A 20,167-nucleotide genomic window follows, 5' to 3' on the forward strand; every position below is an offset into this window, starting at 1 on the left:
AGAGTTCCTCCAAGCCTACTTCTAAATCAAATGCTTGGAAACCCACTCTGAAGGGTAAATCTTCTAAGTCTGGTGAGTCTTTCTCCAAGACTAAGAAGTATACAGGTGATCCTTGTAGTTTTTGTGGCAAGGAATGACATCTAGTTTCTAGGTGTTGGAAGCATTTTGAGGCTTTAGAGGAGGCCATGCAACAATATAGTATTGCTTCTCTAAAGCCACCACCTCCTTCAGGGAAAGGACATACTCTTTCTACATGAGTATTGTCTTCTACATCTACTTGGATTCTTCATTTAGGTGCTTCCCACCATATGAAACACTCACCTGATTTGGTTACGTCACTTGCTTAGAGTGTTACTATACAGATTGTAGTTGGTGACTCTACACAACTTCTGGTTTTAGGTTCGGGAACTATCTCTTTAGAGGGTGGTTCACTATATGATGTTCTTTTGGTTTAGGCCATTTCTATGAACCTACTGTGTGTGTTTTAGATTTGCTATATGATGTTCTGGCTCTGGTAAGATACTTGTGTTCTCACCACATGATGTGGTTATTCGAGACCTCCATGATCCTGACTTGGTTGTTGTTACTAGTAGTGTTGATCTTCAGTCTAACTTATACCAGTTTGATGACTTTGAGAGCTTTGATTCTACAGTTGTTTCTTTTATTGTTCATGCAGACATAGTGAGCGAGCTTTGGCATGAGCATTTTGGCCATGTCAACTTCATATATCTACAACAAATGAGTACACAAGAGCGAGTGATTAGGCTACCTCAACTCTCTTGTACTGACGATGTTTGTCAAGGTTGTGCACTTGGAAAATATCACAGAGATCTATTTTTGATAGGTAGATCCACATGTGCTAAGGCACCATTGGAGTTGATACACAATGATCTTATGTCATTACCCACTCCATATTTTTTAGGTGCTCGATATGTGCTTACCTTTATAGATGACTTCTCTAGATGCACATGGGTGTACTTTGTGAAGTACAAATCTGATGTCTTTGATTCATTTTTAATTTTTAAGACATTGGTAGAGAAATAGCATGGTCTTTCTATCAGGTGTATATGCATTGACAATGGTGGGGAATATGTGAATAAGTCTTTCAGAGATTTTTGCACTAAGCATGGTTTACAACTTAGTTCATAGTTCTCTATACCCTCAATAGAATGGGGTTGCAGGGAGAAAGAATGGGACATTATTGGAGATGGCCAATTGTATAATATAGTCTCGAGCTATGAGTTTTTCATTTTGTTTTGGGGCTAGCAATTGTGCCAACTATATTCAGAATCATTTTCTTCATAAGGTATTGCGACATTTGACTCTTGAGGAGGCTTGGACTTATGTCAAGCCCGATGTTTCTACAATCCAAATTTTTGGTAGTGAGGCTTGGGCATTTATTCCATATGCTCAGCAGAAAGCCATGGAGAGGAAGAGCTAACCACTCATCTTTGTTGGGTATTGTAAGGATGTGAAGGCATACATGTTGTTTGATCTTGATTCTAGGGATGTCTTGTTTTAGTGAGATGTTCAGTTTGATGAGCGTTATCCTCAGATGTAGCCTCCATCACCAACTTCTCTGTGACTACTTAGTACTTCCTCTACTCCTCTATAAGATTTTGCATCCTCTGAGGAAGATCTTGATATTGATCCCCCTTCACCACCTCCACTAGTTGTTCAACGAGTGCCCAAGTGGGCTCATGCTATTGTTGATGTAGCAGTACCTATGATAGGTGATTTTTTAGATTCCCGTCCCACTCATGCTCAAACTTTTGGCATTGACCTATTGAGTCATGCCATTTCATATGATCCACATATTCTTTCACTGGCGACATGACACTTAGAGTGGGATAGGGCTATGGATGAGGAGTACTCTTCTTTGATGAAGAATCACACATGTGATTTTTGTCCTCTTTCGAAAGGAAGAAAGTTGGTTAGGTGACAGTGGGTGTATCGTACCAAGTATGCTGCAAATGGTTCTATTGACAAGTAGAAGGCACATCTTGTTGCAAAAGACTTTTTACAGGGTGAGGGTATTAATTACTTTGAGACCTTTGCTCCTATTGCCAAGATGAACTCTATTTGCCTTGTACTCTCTCTTGTAGCTTCACAGGGATGGGTAGTTTATTAGATGGACCTAAAGAGTGCTTTTTTTGCATAGAGACCTACATGAGGAGATGTATATGGATCATTTTAGAAACAATAGTCCACCAAGATAATTGAGGGGTGGCAGGGCGGGGGGGGAGGGGGAGGGGGTGGTTTGAATAAGTTATTTGATAATTAAAACATTTATCTCCTTAAAAAAAAAAAACCATTCAACCAAAGTAAAAAAAAACCATAATAAAATGCACATAGACATTTACACTAGATATATTGACTAGGGAAACCCTTGATCAAAGTGAAAACTCTGTTGGAAATGATGCCCACTATTGGGATTAAAGATAGAGTAACTGAGAGGCGAGGGGGGGGGGGGGGGGGGGGGGGGTTTGAATCGGTTACTCACAAAAATTAATCCACAGATTCCTTATATGTCTTAAAGATCTAGTTACTGCTAATACTCAGTAAACATAACAAAAATGCTGTAACTCAATAATTTCAACTGTTACTTATCTTCAAGCAAACATGCATGCAATTGAAAACAAAATGAACACAAGAGACAATAGATTTAATGTGGAAACCCAATATGGGAAAAACCACCAAGTAACTAGTCACCAATTTTTTCACTCTTCTGAAGTGAGCCCTTTTAGGAGCCAACCTTGTTAAAGGTTACAATACACACTATTAGGTGTGACCCTGTTAGAGGATTTAATCACCCGTTAGGAGTGGCCTTGCTAGAGGTCTTTAGAACAATTCAACTGAACTGTCACCTTGTTAGAGGATTTACAAAATGGTTGTTAAACCAACTATGTTAAGAGATTTGAAATCACTGCTACAATTATTAGAAAGCAACAATGAATTGACTTGAACAAGATGCAACTGAATTTGCTGGCTACAGGTCTCTATTTAGCATCATTAGATCCTCCTTGATCAGATATGGCTTTGTTGCTCCTCAATGATTTCTGATCATCTTTCAAATTCGCTTCCACAATAATTAGTCTTCATATTAATTCCACACACTTCCACACACTTAGAATTCGCAACTTGACCTCTTACTTATACCATTCAGATTATCAAGTTGGCCCATTTATATGTTACATTTACCAATAAATCATACATCAGTCGGCTACATATATTACTCTAAACAAATAAACGTTATTTCATAAAACAATGAAATCCTTTACTGGCCGACCTTGCTCGGTAAATACTGCATCCAAAAATTTCCTAAGTTAACCTTCTTGACTCAGTTAATATTGTAATATCCTTAAAGTCTTTTGGCTGTCGAGTTTACTCGGTAAGAACTAAATTCCTTCATGAGAGCTTGGCAAGAACTACTTTTGCCACCTTCCCTTTGATGATCAAGTGAGCTCGATAAGAACTACTTCTGCCACATTTCCTTTGATGACCGAGTGAGCTCGGTAAGAACTGTTTCTGCTACATTTCCTTTGATAATCGAGTGAGCTTGGTAAGAATTGTTTTTGCCACATTTTCTTTGATGACCGAGTGAGCTCGATAGATTCTATCCTTTTGCCTCGCTGACCATCTGAGCTCGGTAAACACTGTCTTTTGCCGTACTGACCTTTTGAGCTCGGTAGACACTATCCGATGACTGATATGACATTTGTGTGACATCAAAGACAACACACAATTAAATAATTGTATCCAACAATCTCCCTCTTTGACATTGATGGCAACACAACATGTCATAGCAAAATAAAATTTGAAAACAAGTCTTTTACTGACAGAATACTTCACTTTTTTTTTCAAATACAACAAACTCCCTCTTTCATAATAATCTCTTCCTCTTGTACAAACTCTTATTATTTTGCAAATTTCAGAAAGATATGACAATATATTCTCCCCCTTTGACGACATATGCCAAAGAGAACTCAAAACAACCGAATAGCATTGTACCTGATGTACTGATTCATATGCAATGTCTTTATTGGTTTGCTGCATCAACTGATAGATCTTCAATTCTGTTCCTATTGATGCATTACTAAAACTGTATTATAGTGAGCTTCTGATAAGGGAATGACCCCTAACTTATCTCTTAGATACAATAATGAATCTTTAGGTAAAGGCTTTGTGAATATGTCAGTAATTTGTTCCTTTGTATGCACATATTCCAATCTTATTTCTTTTTCTTGTACCAATTCTCTAACAAAGTGATACTTTATGGCAATATGCTTGGTTTTTGAATGCATCACTGGATTCTTGGAGATGTTAATTGCACTTGTGTTATCACAAAACATAACAACAGGTTCTTTGATTTCTTGCTTCATACCTTTCGATAATTGTTTAAACCACACAATGTTTGAGCAATTTACTGCTGCTACAACATATTCAACCTTTGCTGTGGATTGAGATGTACAATTCTGCTTTTTGCTTGTCCAAGAGACCAACTTTTATCCAAGAAAGAAAACTCTTCCACTTGTGCTCTTTCTGTCATCAATATTTTCTGCCCAATCTGCATCAGCGAACACCTTTAAATCTAGTTTTCCTCCAAGTTTATACCATAATTCATATTCTTCAGTTCCTTTTAACTATCTCATGATCATTTTGATTGCCATCATGTGATTTTCTTTTGGTTTTGCTGAGAATCTTGCTACAATTCCTATAGCAAGGCAATGTCTGGTCTTGTGTGCACTACATATTGCAACTTTCCTATCATAGATCTATACAATGTCTAATCCACTTCCTTTGATTCATCATCCTTGGTGAGTTTTAATCCAGTATACATAGGAGTCCCAACTGGTTTGCAATTTTCCATACCAAACTTTTTCAGTATCTCCTTGATGTATTTAGATTGAGTGATGTAGATGCCATTCTTATTCTGTTGAATTTGAAGACCAACAAAAAATTTTATTTCACCAAACATTGACATTTCAAATTCCTTGTTCATTTGTTTTGAAAATTCTTTGCAAAGATCATCATTTCCTGTGAACAAGGTATCATCTACAAATATTTCTGCAAAAACAATCTTATTATCTGGTCCTTCTTTTATGTACAAATTGCTATTGTCATTAGTTCTTTGAAAACCAATCTGAATAAGATAGTTATGCAATCTTTCATACCATGCTCTAGGGGCTTGTTTCAGACCATATAATGCTTTATGCAATTTGCAGACCATGTCCTTCTTATCTGGATCAACAAAACCTTCAGGCTGTTCAATGTAAACCTCTTCATCCAATATGCTATTGAGAAATGTTGACTTGACATCCATTTGATAAATTTTGAATCCTTTGAATGCAACATATGCAAGTAAGGTTATGACACCTTCCAATCTTGCAACAGGAGCAAAAGTTTCTCCATAGTCTACACCTTCTTCTTGAGAGTATCCTTTGCATACTAGTCTAGCTTTGTTTCTTGATACCTTACCATCTTCATTTAGTTTGTTTCTGAATACCCACTTTGTTCCAATCACATTTTTGTCTTTGGGTCTTGGTACAAGAGTCCATGTTTTGTTTTTCTCTATTTGTTCTATCTATTCATTCATAGCTTCAATCCAACTTTCATTGTCTAGTGCATTTTTGACATTTCTAAGTTCAAAACCAGCAAGTAAACAAGTGCCTTTCAACTTACTTCTTGTCATTGTTCCTTCTGATTTATCTCCAATGATTTGATCTGGTGCATGATGCTTTCTGACATACTTGGCTAACATGGGCTCGTTGCCTTGTGAATGACTTGCACTATTATCCTTGTGTTTCAACTTCTGGTTCTGATTCTGGTTGCTCGGGCTCGGTAGATGCTAACTCGGTAGCTTCTGTTTGCAACTTGGGTTCTTGCAGCTCGGTAGGTATTGACTCGATTTGAACTTCTTGTAAGTCGGTTAATGAAGACTCTGGAGTTGAGAATTTCTGATTAATATGTATACTTGGCATTGTATTAGGTTCAATGTAAACAAATCTTCTGTAGTCTTCAAGTTCCTTTCTGCTTTCTTCTTCTGTTCTTTCTGCAAACTCATCAACTTTCACATGTGCACTTTCTATGACTTTGTGAGTAGATAAGTTCAAACATCTATATGCTTTGCTTTTGCAAGAGTATCCCAAAAATATTCCTTCATCACTTTTTACATCAAATTTACCTTTTCTAGATTATTTCAAAATGTAACATTTGCTTCCAAATACTTTTAGATAACTTACATTGGGTTTGTAGCCATACCACAACTCATAGGGTGTTTTGAATGAGTCCTTTTTCAACTGTACTCAGTTCAAGGTATGAACTGCAGTGTTGATAGCTTCTTTCCAGTATTTGATAGCAATGCCTTTCTCAATGATTAAAGTTCTTGCACAATCCATGATAAATCTATTCCTTCTTTCTACTATTCCATTTTGTTTTGGAGTTTCAGGTGCTGAAACCTTACTTTTGATTTCCCTTTCAATGCAAAAGTTATTGAACTCATGTGAAATGAATTCACCACCTCTGTCAGATCTTAAGCATCTCAGTCTTTTGCTTGTCTCCTTTTCTACTCTGACCAAATAGCATTTGAACTTTTCAAATGCTTCTGATTTCTTTCTTAAGTACATGACAATCATCATTCTTGAATAATCATCAACAAATTGAATGAAGATTTTTTCACCCGTATAACTTTCAATGCCAATAGGTCCACACAAATCAGTATGCACAATTTCTAGAACTTCTTCAGTCTAATAGTTCTTGCTTTTAAAATTGGTCTTTCCCATTTTACCAATTTGACAATTCTTGCATAGAACAACCTCAGGTTTCTTTATGTTAGGAATACCTCTTACTTTCTTGAATTTACTTTTATTTGAGTGCCTGATCCAATCAACTTTCCTTTGCCATCCAACAATCTTTCTTTTTCATGCATAAATTCTACTTTGAATCCATTATTGAGTAGCTATGCCACACTCAACAAATAATGCTTCAATCCTTCTACTCAGTATGCATTATCACATACAAGTTCCTTTGTTAGTGAGATTCTCCCTTTTCCTCTTATACAACAAGGTTCATTGTTACCAAATCTTACACTACCACCATCATAGTCTTCAAAGTATTCAAACTTAGTTTTATCACCAGTCATGTGATGAGAACAACCACTGGCTATGATTCATGTATCATTTTTGCTCATATGAGAAATGAGTGCCATTTCCTCATCGTTATTAGACTCATCTTTCACAGCAATGTAGACAATTTCATCTTCTTCTTCATCATCAAAATTATTAGAATCTTTAGCCATAAAACATGTTTTCTTACCTTTATCCTTGAATGATTTGAAGTCTTTCTTGCCATTGTACTTGTGACCTTTCTTCTCATCTTTGTTTTGCTTATTTTGGCACTTAGCAGCAATATGTCCAATTTCTTCATAAGAAAAGCAGATTAGAGGAACCTTACCTTTGTGTTTCCCATTGCCTCTTGAATATTTTCTTGCTAGTAGAGCTCCAACCACTTCAAGATCACTGTCTGAACTTTGTTCAGATTCTTCATCACTGTCTGATTGTGGATCCTTCATCTTTTTCCCTTTTTCTTTGAGTGAAAACTTGGCTTCAAATGCTGATTCAACATTCTTGGCAGCTAGAACATAATTGTCATAGTTGTCTAGCTCAAATGCAGTCAATCTTCCAACTATGGCCTCTAAATTTATTTTATGATTTGCCTCACATCTCCTTTCTTGAATTGCAGAGACTCTAATTGCATAAATGGGAAGTAGAGTTCTAAGAACTTTACTTATAACTATCTCCTCACTGATATCCCCTCCAGATGCTTTGATTGCAGTAACACATGCTTTAACTCTTTCAACATACTTTGCAATGTTTTCATCCTCGCTCATCCTCATTTGATCAAATTGTCCTCTCAAACTTTCTGCTTTGTCTCTTCTCACATTATCATCTCCTCCATAGATTTCTTTTAGCTTGTTCCACATTTCAAAGACAGTTTTGCAATCTTTGATGTCATCAAATTCTTCATAACTCAGAGTAGATGCTATATCTATCATTATGTTATTGTAAGTCTTCTTTTTAGCAATATCATTGACAAATAATGTACCAGAAGTTTTTTCATATTTTTCATCAAGGTACTTTAGCCCTGTATCACCAATAGAAGCCAGATGAAGCCTCGTCAATCCTTGCCATGCTGAGAAGTTGTCCCTTTTGAGTCTTGGAATTTCCTTTTTGTAAGACATCCTGATCTTTAGCTTAGATCTTTGACTTTTTTTTTGTAAGCACCAAAAGCTCTGATACCAATTGTTGGGATTAAATATAGAGTAACTGAGAGGAGAGGGAGGGGGGCGGGGGGGTGGCGGAGGGTGAATCAGTTACTCACAAAAATTAATCCACAGATCCCTTAGATGTCTTAAAGATCTAGTTATTACTGATACTCGGTAAACATAACAAAAATGCTGTAACTCAGTAATTTAAACTGTTACTTATCTTCAAGCAAACATGCATGCAATTGAAAACAAAATGAACACAAGAGACACTAGATTTAACGTGGAAACCCAATATGGAAAAAACCACTAAGTAACTAGTCACCAATTTTTCACTATTCTAAAGTGAGCCTTGTTAGGAGCTAACCCTGTTAAAGCTTACAATACACACTATTAGGTGTGACCTTGTTAGAAGATTTAATCACCCTGTTAGGAGTGGCCTTGCTAGAGGTTTCTAGAACAATTCAACTGAAATGTCACCTTGTGACAGGATTTACAAAATGGCTGTTAAACCAACTTTGTTAAGAGATTTGAAATCACTGCTACAATGATTAGAAAGCAACAACGAATTGACCTGAACAAGATGCAACTGAATTTGCTGGCTACAAGTCTCTATTCAGCATCATTAGATCCTTCTTGATCAAATATGGCTCTGCTGCTCCTGAACGATCTCTGATCATCCTTCAAATTTGCTTCCACAATAATTAGTCTTCATATTAATTCCACACACTTCCACACACTTAGAATTCACAACTTGACCTCTTACTTATACCATTCAGATTGTCAAGTCGGCCCATTTACATGTTACATTTACCAATAAACCATACATCAGTCGGCTACAGATATTACTCTAAACAGATAAACGTTATTTCATAAAATAGTGAAATCCTTTACTGGCCAACCCTACTCAATAAATACTGCATCTAGAAATTTTCTAAGTTAACCTTCTTGACTTGGTTAATATTGCAATATCCTTAAAGTCATTTGGCTGCCGAGTTTACTCAGTAAGAACTGAATTCCTTCATGAGAGCTTGGCAAGAACTGCTTCTGCCACTTTCCCTTTGATGACCGAGTGAACTCAGTAATAATTGTTTCTACCACATTTCCTTCGATGACCGAGTGAGCTCGATAAGAACTGTTTTTGCCACATTTCCTTTGATAACCGAGTGAGCTCGGTAAGAACTGTTTCTGCCACATTTCTTTTAATGACCGAGTGAGCTCGGTAGATTCTGTCCTTTTGCCTCGCTGACCATTTGAGCTCGGTAAACACTGTCTTTTGCCTTGCTGACCTTCTGAGCTTGGTAAACACTATCTGATGATTGATATGACATTTGTGTGACATCAAAGACAACACACAATTAAACAATTGTATCCAACAACCCACAAGATGATGCACTGATATACATATTCCTTGTTAGACGATGGACCCTGTTAGGAGTCTATTACAACATTTAGTACATAGAGTCCCTATTAGGATACTTTGAATACTCGTTAGGAGATTCTAACCATGTTAGGAGTTGTAATACAATGTATACAAGATGAGTTCACTGCCCAAACATGCAATTTCAACTACAAAAAGAGCTCACTACTCAAACATGTAATTTATTGTTATGTTCTTCTTTTTTTTTTTTAGACAACCAAACCAATCACTATTAGACCTTGTAGACTAGGTCACGAACCTTAGATGATAATATTAAACCTTAGATTACTCAACAAAACCTCAACAATGAAGTTTCCTTCACTTTCACACTGCTTTGCTCAACTTCACATTTTGCTCTCTCTCTCTCTCTCTCTCTCTCTCTCTCTCTCTCTCTCTCTCTCTCTCTCTCTCTCTCTCTCTCTCCTGTTACAATCTCTTCACATTAATACAATTCATGTCATATTTGATGAAGGAAAATGTCCTTCCTTTATACCGAGTCGTCAAAACAATTCCCTGTGTTGGCTGTTAGACCTTCTTAATTAATTATTGTAGGACCACATTAAGAACACGTTACACTTAGCGATAACATAAATGTTTCACGTTGCAACTTAAATAACTTTGTGTACATGCAATATTATAACGAGAAAACTGAGCCACATCATCATCATGTCTTGTCCACATCTTTAACCTCAATCCTCAGAATATGAACTCTATTGAGAGATATAACAAGTTTACTAGAACATGCCTCTGTAAACTCTATCTCAGAATAGACATCATCAAAACTTACATAACTTTTTCTAGACTTATCATTTCTTTTTTCAACGTTAACTACATATACTAGATACTCATAATTATCTCCCATAACCTTAGATGGTTAGAATATTGAACTAGCTGTTCGTAGCAACTTGATCTTTCCGCTGTTCTTCTGTCGGATACCATAGAAAATTGCTATGTTGACATCAATGAAAAACTCAATCATAAATGTAACATATCATCGTAGTAACATATCTACAACTCTCTCCCATAGGAATATCATCAACATTCATGCTTCCAACAATGTCACCCTTTGGAGTTGATGACAACATAGATGAAAAACATCTAGTTCCAAGAATACTAACAAAAGACTGTTAATCTTCACATCCTCTTCATCAATCATTCTCCCCCATTGATATACCTCAATGTGCTTTCCGAAAAACTGTCATTCCATGCTGTGCTTATGCTGATCATACTATACTCATGCCGAACTTCTCCAACTATCATGCATACTACTTTACCATGATGTTTTCAATGCCAAACTTCTCCCCCATTGGCATCAATGTCAAAGGTTTCAACAACCAACTTTACTGCATCAAACTCTGCAACAATTGATTCTTACTTAGCTTGAGTGTCAAAAGACATTGTTCAAAACAACATCTAACAATAGTCCTAGATGACTCTGGTTGTCACAAATACTCCTCCATACAAGTAGCATCAACATTTAGTCCACACAACAATGGTACTCCATTACATTGACTGATGCACTCTTGCATCTTCTACTTCGATGTAGGTAGGGTCATAATCCCAAGCATACCTCGCAAATACTCAAAAGTCTCTTTGGGAAGAGGCTTAGTGAATATATTTGCAATCTACTCTTTAGTGCTCACATACTTGAATCTTATTTCCTTTTCTGCAACTTTTTCTCTCAAAATATGATACTTAATAGAAATGTACTTGGTCTTAGAATGCAACACTGGATTCTTAGACATATTTACCATGCTTGTGTTGTCACAATGAATGACAATAGGTTCATTGATTTCTATCCTTATATCCTTCAACATCTGCGTCCTCCAAATGACTTGATTGCAATTATTTGCTGCTACAACATACTTTTCTTACACTGTACTTTGTGATGCACAATCCTACTTCTTGCTTAACCAAGAAACCAATCTTCCTCCAAGAAAGAAGGCTCCAACACTAGATCTTTTTCTGTCATCCATATTGCCTTCCCAATTCGCATTAGTATAAGCACTTAGAGTGAATTCATTATAGCTGTCATACCACAATCCGAACTCAGATGTTCCCTTTAGATATCTAAATATTCTTTTGATTGCTGCAAAATGTGCTTCTCTAGGATCAACTTGGAATCTTGCAACAATTCCAACTGCATTTGCTATATCTGACCTTGTGTGAGTCAGATATTTGCAATCCTCCGATCATAGATCTATACTTTTTGTGCTCAACAATAGGTGTGTCATCTTTAGTGGATAACTTGTGTCAAGTTGACATTGGTGTTCTAACGAGTTTGCATGTTTCCAAAACAAACCTTTTTAATAAATCCTTCAAGTACTTACACTGAGAAATAAAGATTCCTTCTTTATTCTATACAATCTGCAATCCTAAGAAATATTTCATCTCTCCTATCACACTCATTTAAAATTCTTTCTTCATCTCTTCTACAAACTTCTCACTTTCTTCATCATTTCCTCCAAATATGATGTCATCAAAAAATATTACCAAAATCATCAAACCATCATCAATTTCTTTCCAATACAGATTACTGTCTACCATACTTTTACTATATCCATGTTTTGTCAAATGTTTGTCCAACCTTGCATACTAGGTTCTGGGTGCTTGCTTCAGTCCATTAAATGCTTTCCTTAGTTTGCATACTATGTCCTTTTCATTTGTCAAAGAACATCCTTTAGGCTACTCAATATATACTTCTTCAAGTTCTCCATTCAGAAATGCTAACTTGACATCCATCTGATATACTTTAAATTTCTTTTGTGCTACATAGGCTAAGAATAGTCTTATTGCTTCTATTCTAGCCATTGGAGCATAAGTCTCTTTATAATTTATCCCTTCTTGCTGCAAGTAACCTTTATGCACCAATCCCGCTTTGTTTCTTACAACTTCGCCTTGTTCATTCATTTGGTTTCTGAATACCCATTTAGTTCCTATCACATTCTTGTCTACTGGTCTGGAAACCAATTCCCATGTCTCATTGTTTACTATCTGATCTAGTTTGTATTTCATGGCTTGTTTCCATTAATCATCTTTACATGCTTCATCTGCATTCTTGGGCTCAACTTGAGATATCAAGCATTGTTCTTCATTGACTCTGCTTCTTGTCATCAAACCTTTGTCTTTGCTTCCAATGATCTGCTCAGATGGATGATTCTTTATCATATTCTTTTCTAAAGTAAGAGTTGCTATCTCAACTCTTGGCTCGACTGAAGGTTCTGAGTTTTGTTCTTGCCTTGGCTCTCCTTCATTCTAAAAATCATTTTTAGTCTCAAGAAATACATTATCATTCATTGGCTTAGTAAGAACATCATCATTTGAATTGTAATCAACTATTTTCTCTTGTATTCTAAATTTTTCATCAATTCTCACATTTGCACTTTCCATAATAGTCTTAGAGCTCTGATTATAACATCTATAAGCCTTGATTTTCAATGAATAATCAAGAAACATACCTTAATCACATTTAGCATCAAACCTTCCAATATCATCATCTCTTTTGATATAACACTTACTGCCAAAATTTCTAAAATACTTAACTGTAGGTGAGTGACCAAACCATAGTTCATAAGGGGTCTTGTTGTGTCTTTCCTGACTTGCACTCTAGTCATAGTGTACACTGCTATATTCATAGCTTCTCTCCAAAACATCTTGGATACATAATCTTTCGTAAACATAGCTCTTGTAGCTTCTGTAACTGACTTGTTCATTCTCTCTACAATGACATTCTGTTTAGGGGTTCTCAGAGTTGATAATTGTCTTTTAATTCCATTTTCTTCACAAAACATGTTAAATTCATTTGAAGTAAATTCTTGTCCTGTATTTAATCTTAAACATTTAATGTTCATACCAAATTCATTCTCAAACCTATTCTTGAATATCTTGAACTTATCAAATGCCTCAGATTTCTTTTTAAGAAATGCAACCCACATCATTCTAGAAAAATCATTAACTAGAATCATAAAATACCTTTCACCATAGAATCCTTTAGTCTTTGTCGGACCGCTGAAATTTGTGTACAATCTCCAACTTTGCTATAGTGGTAAATTGCTTGCTGGGAAAAGAAGTTCTGTTATGGTTTTCCAAAACACACTCCTTATAAATTGTTTTAGTAGGCTTTACAATCTTCGACAAATATCTAATTGCAAACATTCTATTAATCTTCACAACAATGCCAAAGCTTATATGACAAAATATCTTATGCTATAACCAACTGTCATCTACCTTTGCAACCAAACATGTCATTTCAGTAGGATTTAATTGAAATACATTACCCCTAGATCTAGTTCCTGTTCCAATTACCTTTCCATATTTGTCTTTGATCATGCATGTCTTTTTTATGAACTGCAACTGATAACATTTATCTACTAATTGTCCAACACTCAAAAGATTATGCTTTAAACCATCGAAAAAGTATACATCCTCAGTGTTAGTTTTACCATCAAGAGTTATTGATCTAATACCTATAACTTGGCATGCTGCATTGTTTCCAACTTTGACAATTCCTCCATCCTGACTTTTGAAGTCAACAAACTTGTTCATGTCACCAGTCATATAATGTGGACAACCACTGTCAATTATCCAATTAGATTTCTTCTCAACCTATGACACTAAAGCTACCTTTTCTGGACTTTCTTCTTTAGTTGCCACAAATGCAATTTCATTATCACTAACACTTAATGTTTGTTCATCAGAATCATTATCTTCATTTGCATACAAACTCTCTCTATCTTTTCCAGGCTTGCAATTTCCCTTATACTTTTTCTCTTTTAGGACACTTAGATGTATAATGACCATATTCATCACAAGTCCAAGATTTAGTGATTTTCTTACCTCCTTTTTCTCTTTTTACCAGAAGGGCTACTTCTTCAATCTTTCTGTCCTCCTTAGATCTACTACTGCTAGCAAAATCTCCTCTAGCACTTGTTCTCCTTGATAGACTGGATCAACTATTTAGGTCACTGAAAGCTGTCTCTGTTCTGGTCAATTCTCTAGACTATCTAAGCTCATTCTCAACTACTTCAAGTCTTCCAAGCAATGACTCCTTTGTTAAATCTTTGGTACAAGATATCAACAACTATATCATCTGGACTATTGACTTAAATGGTGGTGCCAGAGTCTTCAATATCTTCCCTATAACCTCGTCATGTTCTTTGGTTCCTCCTTGAGCTTTGATACCTGCAATAATTTTTGATATCCTGCATATATATGTTCTTAAGATTCATCTTCCATCATTTTATCATCTTGAAATGCACAAATCCAACTTTGTAGTCTCAACTTCTTGAAGTGTGCATCTCTTTCAAAACTATTTTCCAAATCTTTTCAAATCAAATGCGAAGTGGCAAGTGATTTCACTTGATTGTACTCAATTTCAGGAAGTGCAGTCAATAGTGCTTCTCTAGTTCTCATTTCACACATAAAAAGATCTCTTTCTGCCTTGGTGCAAATTTCCAAGTCCTTTTCAACAATTATTGTTTTTGCTGATTTTGTGAAGATCCAATATCTCAGACCCATACACAATAGATGTGTCTTCATCTTTTCTTTCTAGCTATCATAATTTGTTTCATTGTACTTCAAACTATCTTTTCTGAACATGTTTTCCATGGATCTCCCAAAGTTGTTAAACTTTATCTTCAAGGACCTAATGCTCCGATACCAATTGTTAGAAACAATAGTCCACCAAGATAACTAGGTGGGGGGGGGGGGTGGTGTGAATCAGTTATTTGATAATTAAAAAATTTATCTTCTTTTAAACAAACTTAACCATTCAACCAAATAACAAAACAACCATAATAAAATGCACATAGACAATTAAACCAGAAATGTTGACTAGGGAAACCCTTGATCAGAGGGAAAACCTCGGTGGGAATGATGCCCACAAGATGATGAACTAAAATAAATATTCCTTGTTAGAGGATGGACCTTGTTAGGATTTTATTACAACATTTAGTACATAGAGTCCTTGTTAGGAGATTTTGAATCCCTGTTAGGAGTTTAATACAATGTATGCAAAATGAGCCCACTACCCAAACATGCAATTTCAACTACAAGAAGAGCTTAGTGCTCAAACATGTAATTTACTATTATGTTTTTGTTTCTTTTGTTATGTCAACCGAACCAATTACTGTGAAAACTTGTAGATCAGGTCATGAACCTCAGATTCAAATATCAAACTTTGGATCACTCAACAAAACCTTGGCAATGAAGTTTCCTTCACTTCTGCACTACTCTTCTCAACTTTGCATTATGCTCTCTCTCTCTCTCTCTATTACAATCTCTTTGCATCAATAAAATTCATGTCATACTTGATAAAAGAAAATGTCCTTCCTCTATACCTAGTCCTCAAAACAATTCCCTGAGTCGCTTGTTAGACCTTCTCAATTAATTATTATAGGACCACATTGAGAACATGTTACACTTAGCGATAACATAAATATTTTGCCTTGCAAAATGAATAACTTTATGTACGCACAATATTATGACAAGTGTACTTAGCCATGTCATCATGAACATGTCTTCTCCATATTTTTAACCTCGATCCTTAGAATATCAACTCTGCTAAGAGATATAAAAAGTTTATTAGAACACGCCTCTGTAAACTCTATCTCAGAACAAATGACACCAAAAATTACATAACTTCTTCTAGACTTATCATTTCTTTTTTTGACGTTAACTACATATACTAGATACTCAGAAGTATCTCCCATAACCTCAGATGGTTAGAATACTCAACTAGCTGTCTGTACCAACTTGATCTTTCCATTGTTCTTCTGTCAGATACCATAGAAAATTGCTATGTGGACATCATTGAAAAACTTAGTCATAAATGTAACATATCTACAATACTCCCCCATAGGAATATCATCAATATTCATGCTTCCAACAAAGCAACCTCATGGTTTTGTACAGGACTCTTCTTTGGTATGTAGGCTTCACAAGTCTTTATATGGTCTCAAATAAGCCCCTTGAGCCTTGTATGAGAAGATGGATTCCTTTTTGCTTGCTTCATAGTTTACTCGATGTCTTTAGGATCCTACACTTTACATTCAACGTCATGGGTCTGACTTATTGATACTTGTGCTTTATGTAGATGATCTCCACATTACAAGTAGCTTATCGTCCATGATACAAAGTGTTCAACGAGCTTTGAGAGAACATTTTGAGATGGCATACCTTGGACTTTTGCACTATTTTTTGGGCATATAGGTTGTTCAATCTTCAGATGGGATTGCCATACTCAAACATAAGTACACTCTTATATGCTTTAGAGATTCAACATGCTTGATTACAAGCTCGCTCCCACACCTTTTTAATCTAGTGTAGTTTTATCTACCACTTGCACTACTACTATAGTGGATTCCACTTTATACAAAAAACTTGTGGGTAGTTTTTTCTACCTGACACACATGTCCTGATATTTCCTTTGTGGTTGGCTTTGTCTCTAGATTCTCACATGAACCAGATGAGAGTCACTGAAAAGCTTCCAAATGTATCTTGAGGTACATTCGACATATTGCATGTTATGGCATTCACTATACATCAGGGGATCCTCACATTGTTGGTCACATATACTTAGATTGGGCTAGTGATATTGATGATCACAAGCCTATTTCTGGATTTGTTTTCTGGTCTTGGTTTTGGTCCTATCACATGGTCTTGCAAGAAGCAACATGCTCACACATTATCAGGAGGTTTTGTGGCTTTGATAGTTGATGATAGAGTTTGGATTTTCTCTTGATAGTCCCACATTTCTTTGGTGTGACAATCAGAGTTCTATACACATTTCTCACAACCTAATTGAGCATCAATGAACCAAGCACGTTGAGATTCATATTGACTTCATTAGGCATCTAATTCAGGATAACTCTCTGAGTTTGTAGTCCATTCCTATTGTTGAGCAGGTTGCAGACATCTTCACTAAACCTTTTGTATCCTTGTAGTATCTTTAGCTGTGTTCTATGCTTGGGGTGAAGGAAGTTGTCCTTGGGGTGTCTCATGATGAGTCCTTCATTCTTATCTTGCTATCTCTTTTTGGAGTAGGGTTTTCCCACATGGTTTTCCCTATTTCTTAGTTTCATAAAGATTTGGTTGTGATTGGGTACCTCATTAGGCCTTGTTGCCGGTACCTAAGTTTTCTTTCAACATTATAGTTTCCTTGCTTTTTCATGCATTGTCTATGGCTACATTGTTGCTCATCTTAAGGGGGGTGTTAGTGTAAAGTGTTAATTTAATTTAATTTATTAAGTTACCTTTTCTCCCTTCCTAAGATTTCCCTTTATGCACTTGCATTTCCATTTAATAATTAATTAGTAATTATTAAATATCATTTACCTCTTAGAGTTTCCCTTATAGTTTTTCGATTTCCTCCTATAAGGATTGTTTATTTGTAAATATCTCTCATTCTTTTTCAATATGATAATATAATTTGCATATTCTCAAAGCCAAACCCTTGCCTCTTCCTTGTCTTTTCTTCTCTACGATATGTTCTTTTCTTCGAGTTTTGTGGATTTGTATTGCTCAAATCCTTCAGTTTATACTATCATGCTATTGACATCATTCATTGCTTGGTGTGACATTAATGTTTAAATGGAAGATTGGGATGATGATTGATAAAGAAGATTTGAAATTGTTCAACTGTGTAGGTTGTCGACCTGATACAACTACCTTTTAGTATTTGTAGAATATTTTTTGGTTTATTTCTACTATTTGGGGTAACACCTGTATTGCACTTGTGAACAAGTTTAATACTTTGGTATTGGTAATGTTGTTTGGCAAGAAATTTGATCTGTTTGACTAATTTAAAGTATCATTAGTGCCCTAGTATGATTGATAATAATATTGATGAACGATGATCATACTTGGTCATAAATTTTGTAGTGATATTGGTGGTTACAAGTGAGTAGTATTCTATACCCAAGATGTTAAACTATGTTATGTTTCCATGTATTTGAATGTGCTAGGTGATCTTGGATCATTCTTTTGGTTCAGGTATACTTCACAATTAAGGCTAGAATGTTAATTTGGGCATCACTTTGGAGCACAAAAATCCACACTCTTCAAAAGTGGTTTGGAAGATGTTTCTTGGTCGATTGATTCTATAAGATTTAATTTCCTATTCACACATTACATTTCAAAGATGTCCTTGGATTTTGTGTGAACCATTGGATTTATCGAAGAGTTGTTGAGTTATATTTGAGTCCTCTCTTTCTCTTAGGGTGGACTTCTTCATGTATCTTGGATATTAATGACTTATTTTATGTAATATTGTTTATCTTGGTTGAGGCTGACTTGTAGTAACACATTTAATGGTATCTTTTATATCTAAGGAATGCAATTCTAGGGTTGAAGGCATCAGTGGCGTTGCAAAATGAATGTGTCAGAGAACATTCTATGTTGATCAGTATTCAAAGCTTGAAAGAAATATATTAAGAGAGTGAGTTGCTTATTGGAAGTCAGAGCCCAAAGAAATAAATTCAAAAACATTTTGTTGCTAATTAGAAGTTTGAGTTTGAAAAATATATTCATAATACTTATGTTGCTGATTCGTGTTCATGAGTTTTCTTTTCTATATCCATTTTGAGATTCATGATGCTAGATGATAGTGAGTTTTAGGTAAATCTTTTTGTATCTTGTTCAAAGACAATGATAAAAGTCTCTTGTATCTTGCGTTAAGGCATTGAACCCTCGTACAATTAGAAGCAATGTGTCTAATTATTGTAATACAAATTAGTCATATAGTGAGTTAGATTCTTATAGTGGTTTTTTCGAACCTTGGGTTTCTACATAAATATGGTGATCTTGCTTTGTTCTACTTTTCTGCTTTATTGACATATGTGATAATTACTTAGGTGATTTAAAGTTTATCAAGATTTGAAGTGAAGTTATTTTTGTAGGTTGAATTGATTCACCCTCCATCATAGTCTTGACTTATGTTCCTTAGTCTTGTTGGAGCATGTGCTCAACTCTAGAGATGCATCTAGGGGTTGGTTGGTAGATCAAATTGGTATTGTGCTTACTTCTAATCCATGAGTATACATTTCAATTCTTCATTCTCAGTATATTAGTTTAATATGTTTATTACTTATGTTTTTTTGTTTGATAATTTTTTAATTTGGAAGCATTCTCTCTCTCTCTCTCTCTCTCTCTCTCTCTCTCTCTCTCTCTCTCTCTCTCTCTCTCCCCCTAATATTAAATGTTCTTAATTACATTATTGAATTTATTGAGTTTTACTTATGTACAATTATTATACTAAGTACAATTATTATACTAAGTACTAGTGGGCCAAGCTTGAACTTTATCCATTTTTATTGTTGGGCATTCTATTTTTTTGGTCAGTAATAATATATATTTTATTGATATTAGATAAACAAGGATTACATACAAAAAAGCCCCAGTTACATCTATTATAGGCCTATCATTCAAACTTAAATACTAATTAAACTAACATAAAAGCCTTATAAACGGACTATACAAAGAAACAC

General features: G+C 35.4%; 1 protein-coding gene across 10 annotated transcripts in view; it reads left to right on the forward strand.

The window, feature by feature from the left end:
* LOC149531540 (uncharacterized) overlaps window positions 1–19,131 on the forward strand; it is a 62,535-nt gene extending 43,404 nt beyond the window's left edge. For 5 of the 10 annotated variants that reach the window (XM_089810818.1, XM_089810815.1, XM_089810817.1 and 2 more), the window contains one exon: window positions 18,675–19,131. In XM_089810818.1, the coding sequence (XP_089666944.1) occupies window positions 18,675–18,705 (31 nt within the window). In that variant the 3' untranslated portion in view covers window positions 18,706–19,131. Of the gene's footprint in view, window positions 1–18,646 lie in introns of all 10 variants that reach the window. The other 5 variants (XR_016358963.1, XR_016358965.1, XR_016358966.1 and 2 more) reach the window with 3 other exon arrangements.
* The last annotated feature ends 1,036 nt before the right edge of the window (window positions 19,132–20,167 follow it).

The sequence above is a fragment of the Cupressus sempervirens genome, chromosome 11 (genome assembly GCF_028749045.1).
Source record: "Cupressus sempervirens isolate cs-2001-9-10 chromosome 11, ASM2874904v1, whole genome shotgun sequence".
NCBI classification, from domain to species: Eukaryota; Viridiplantae; Streptophyta; class Pinopsida; order Cupressales; family Cupressaceae; genus Cupressus; species Cupressus sempervirens.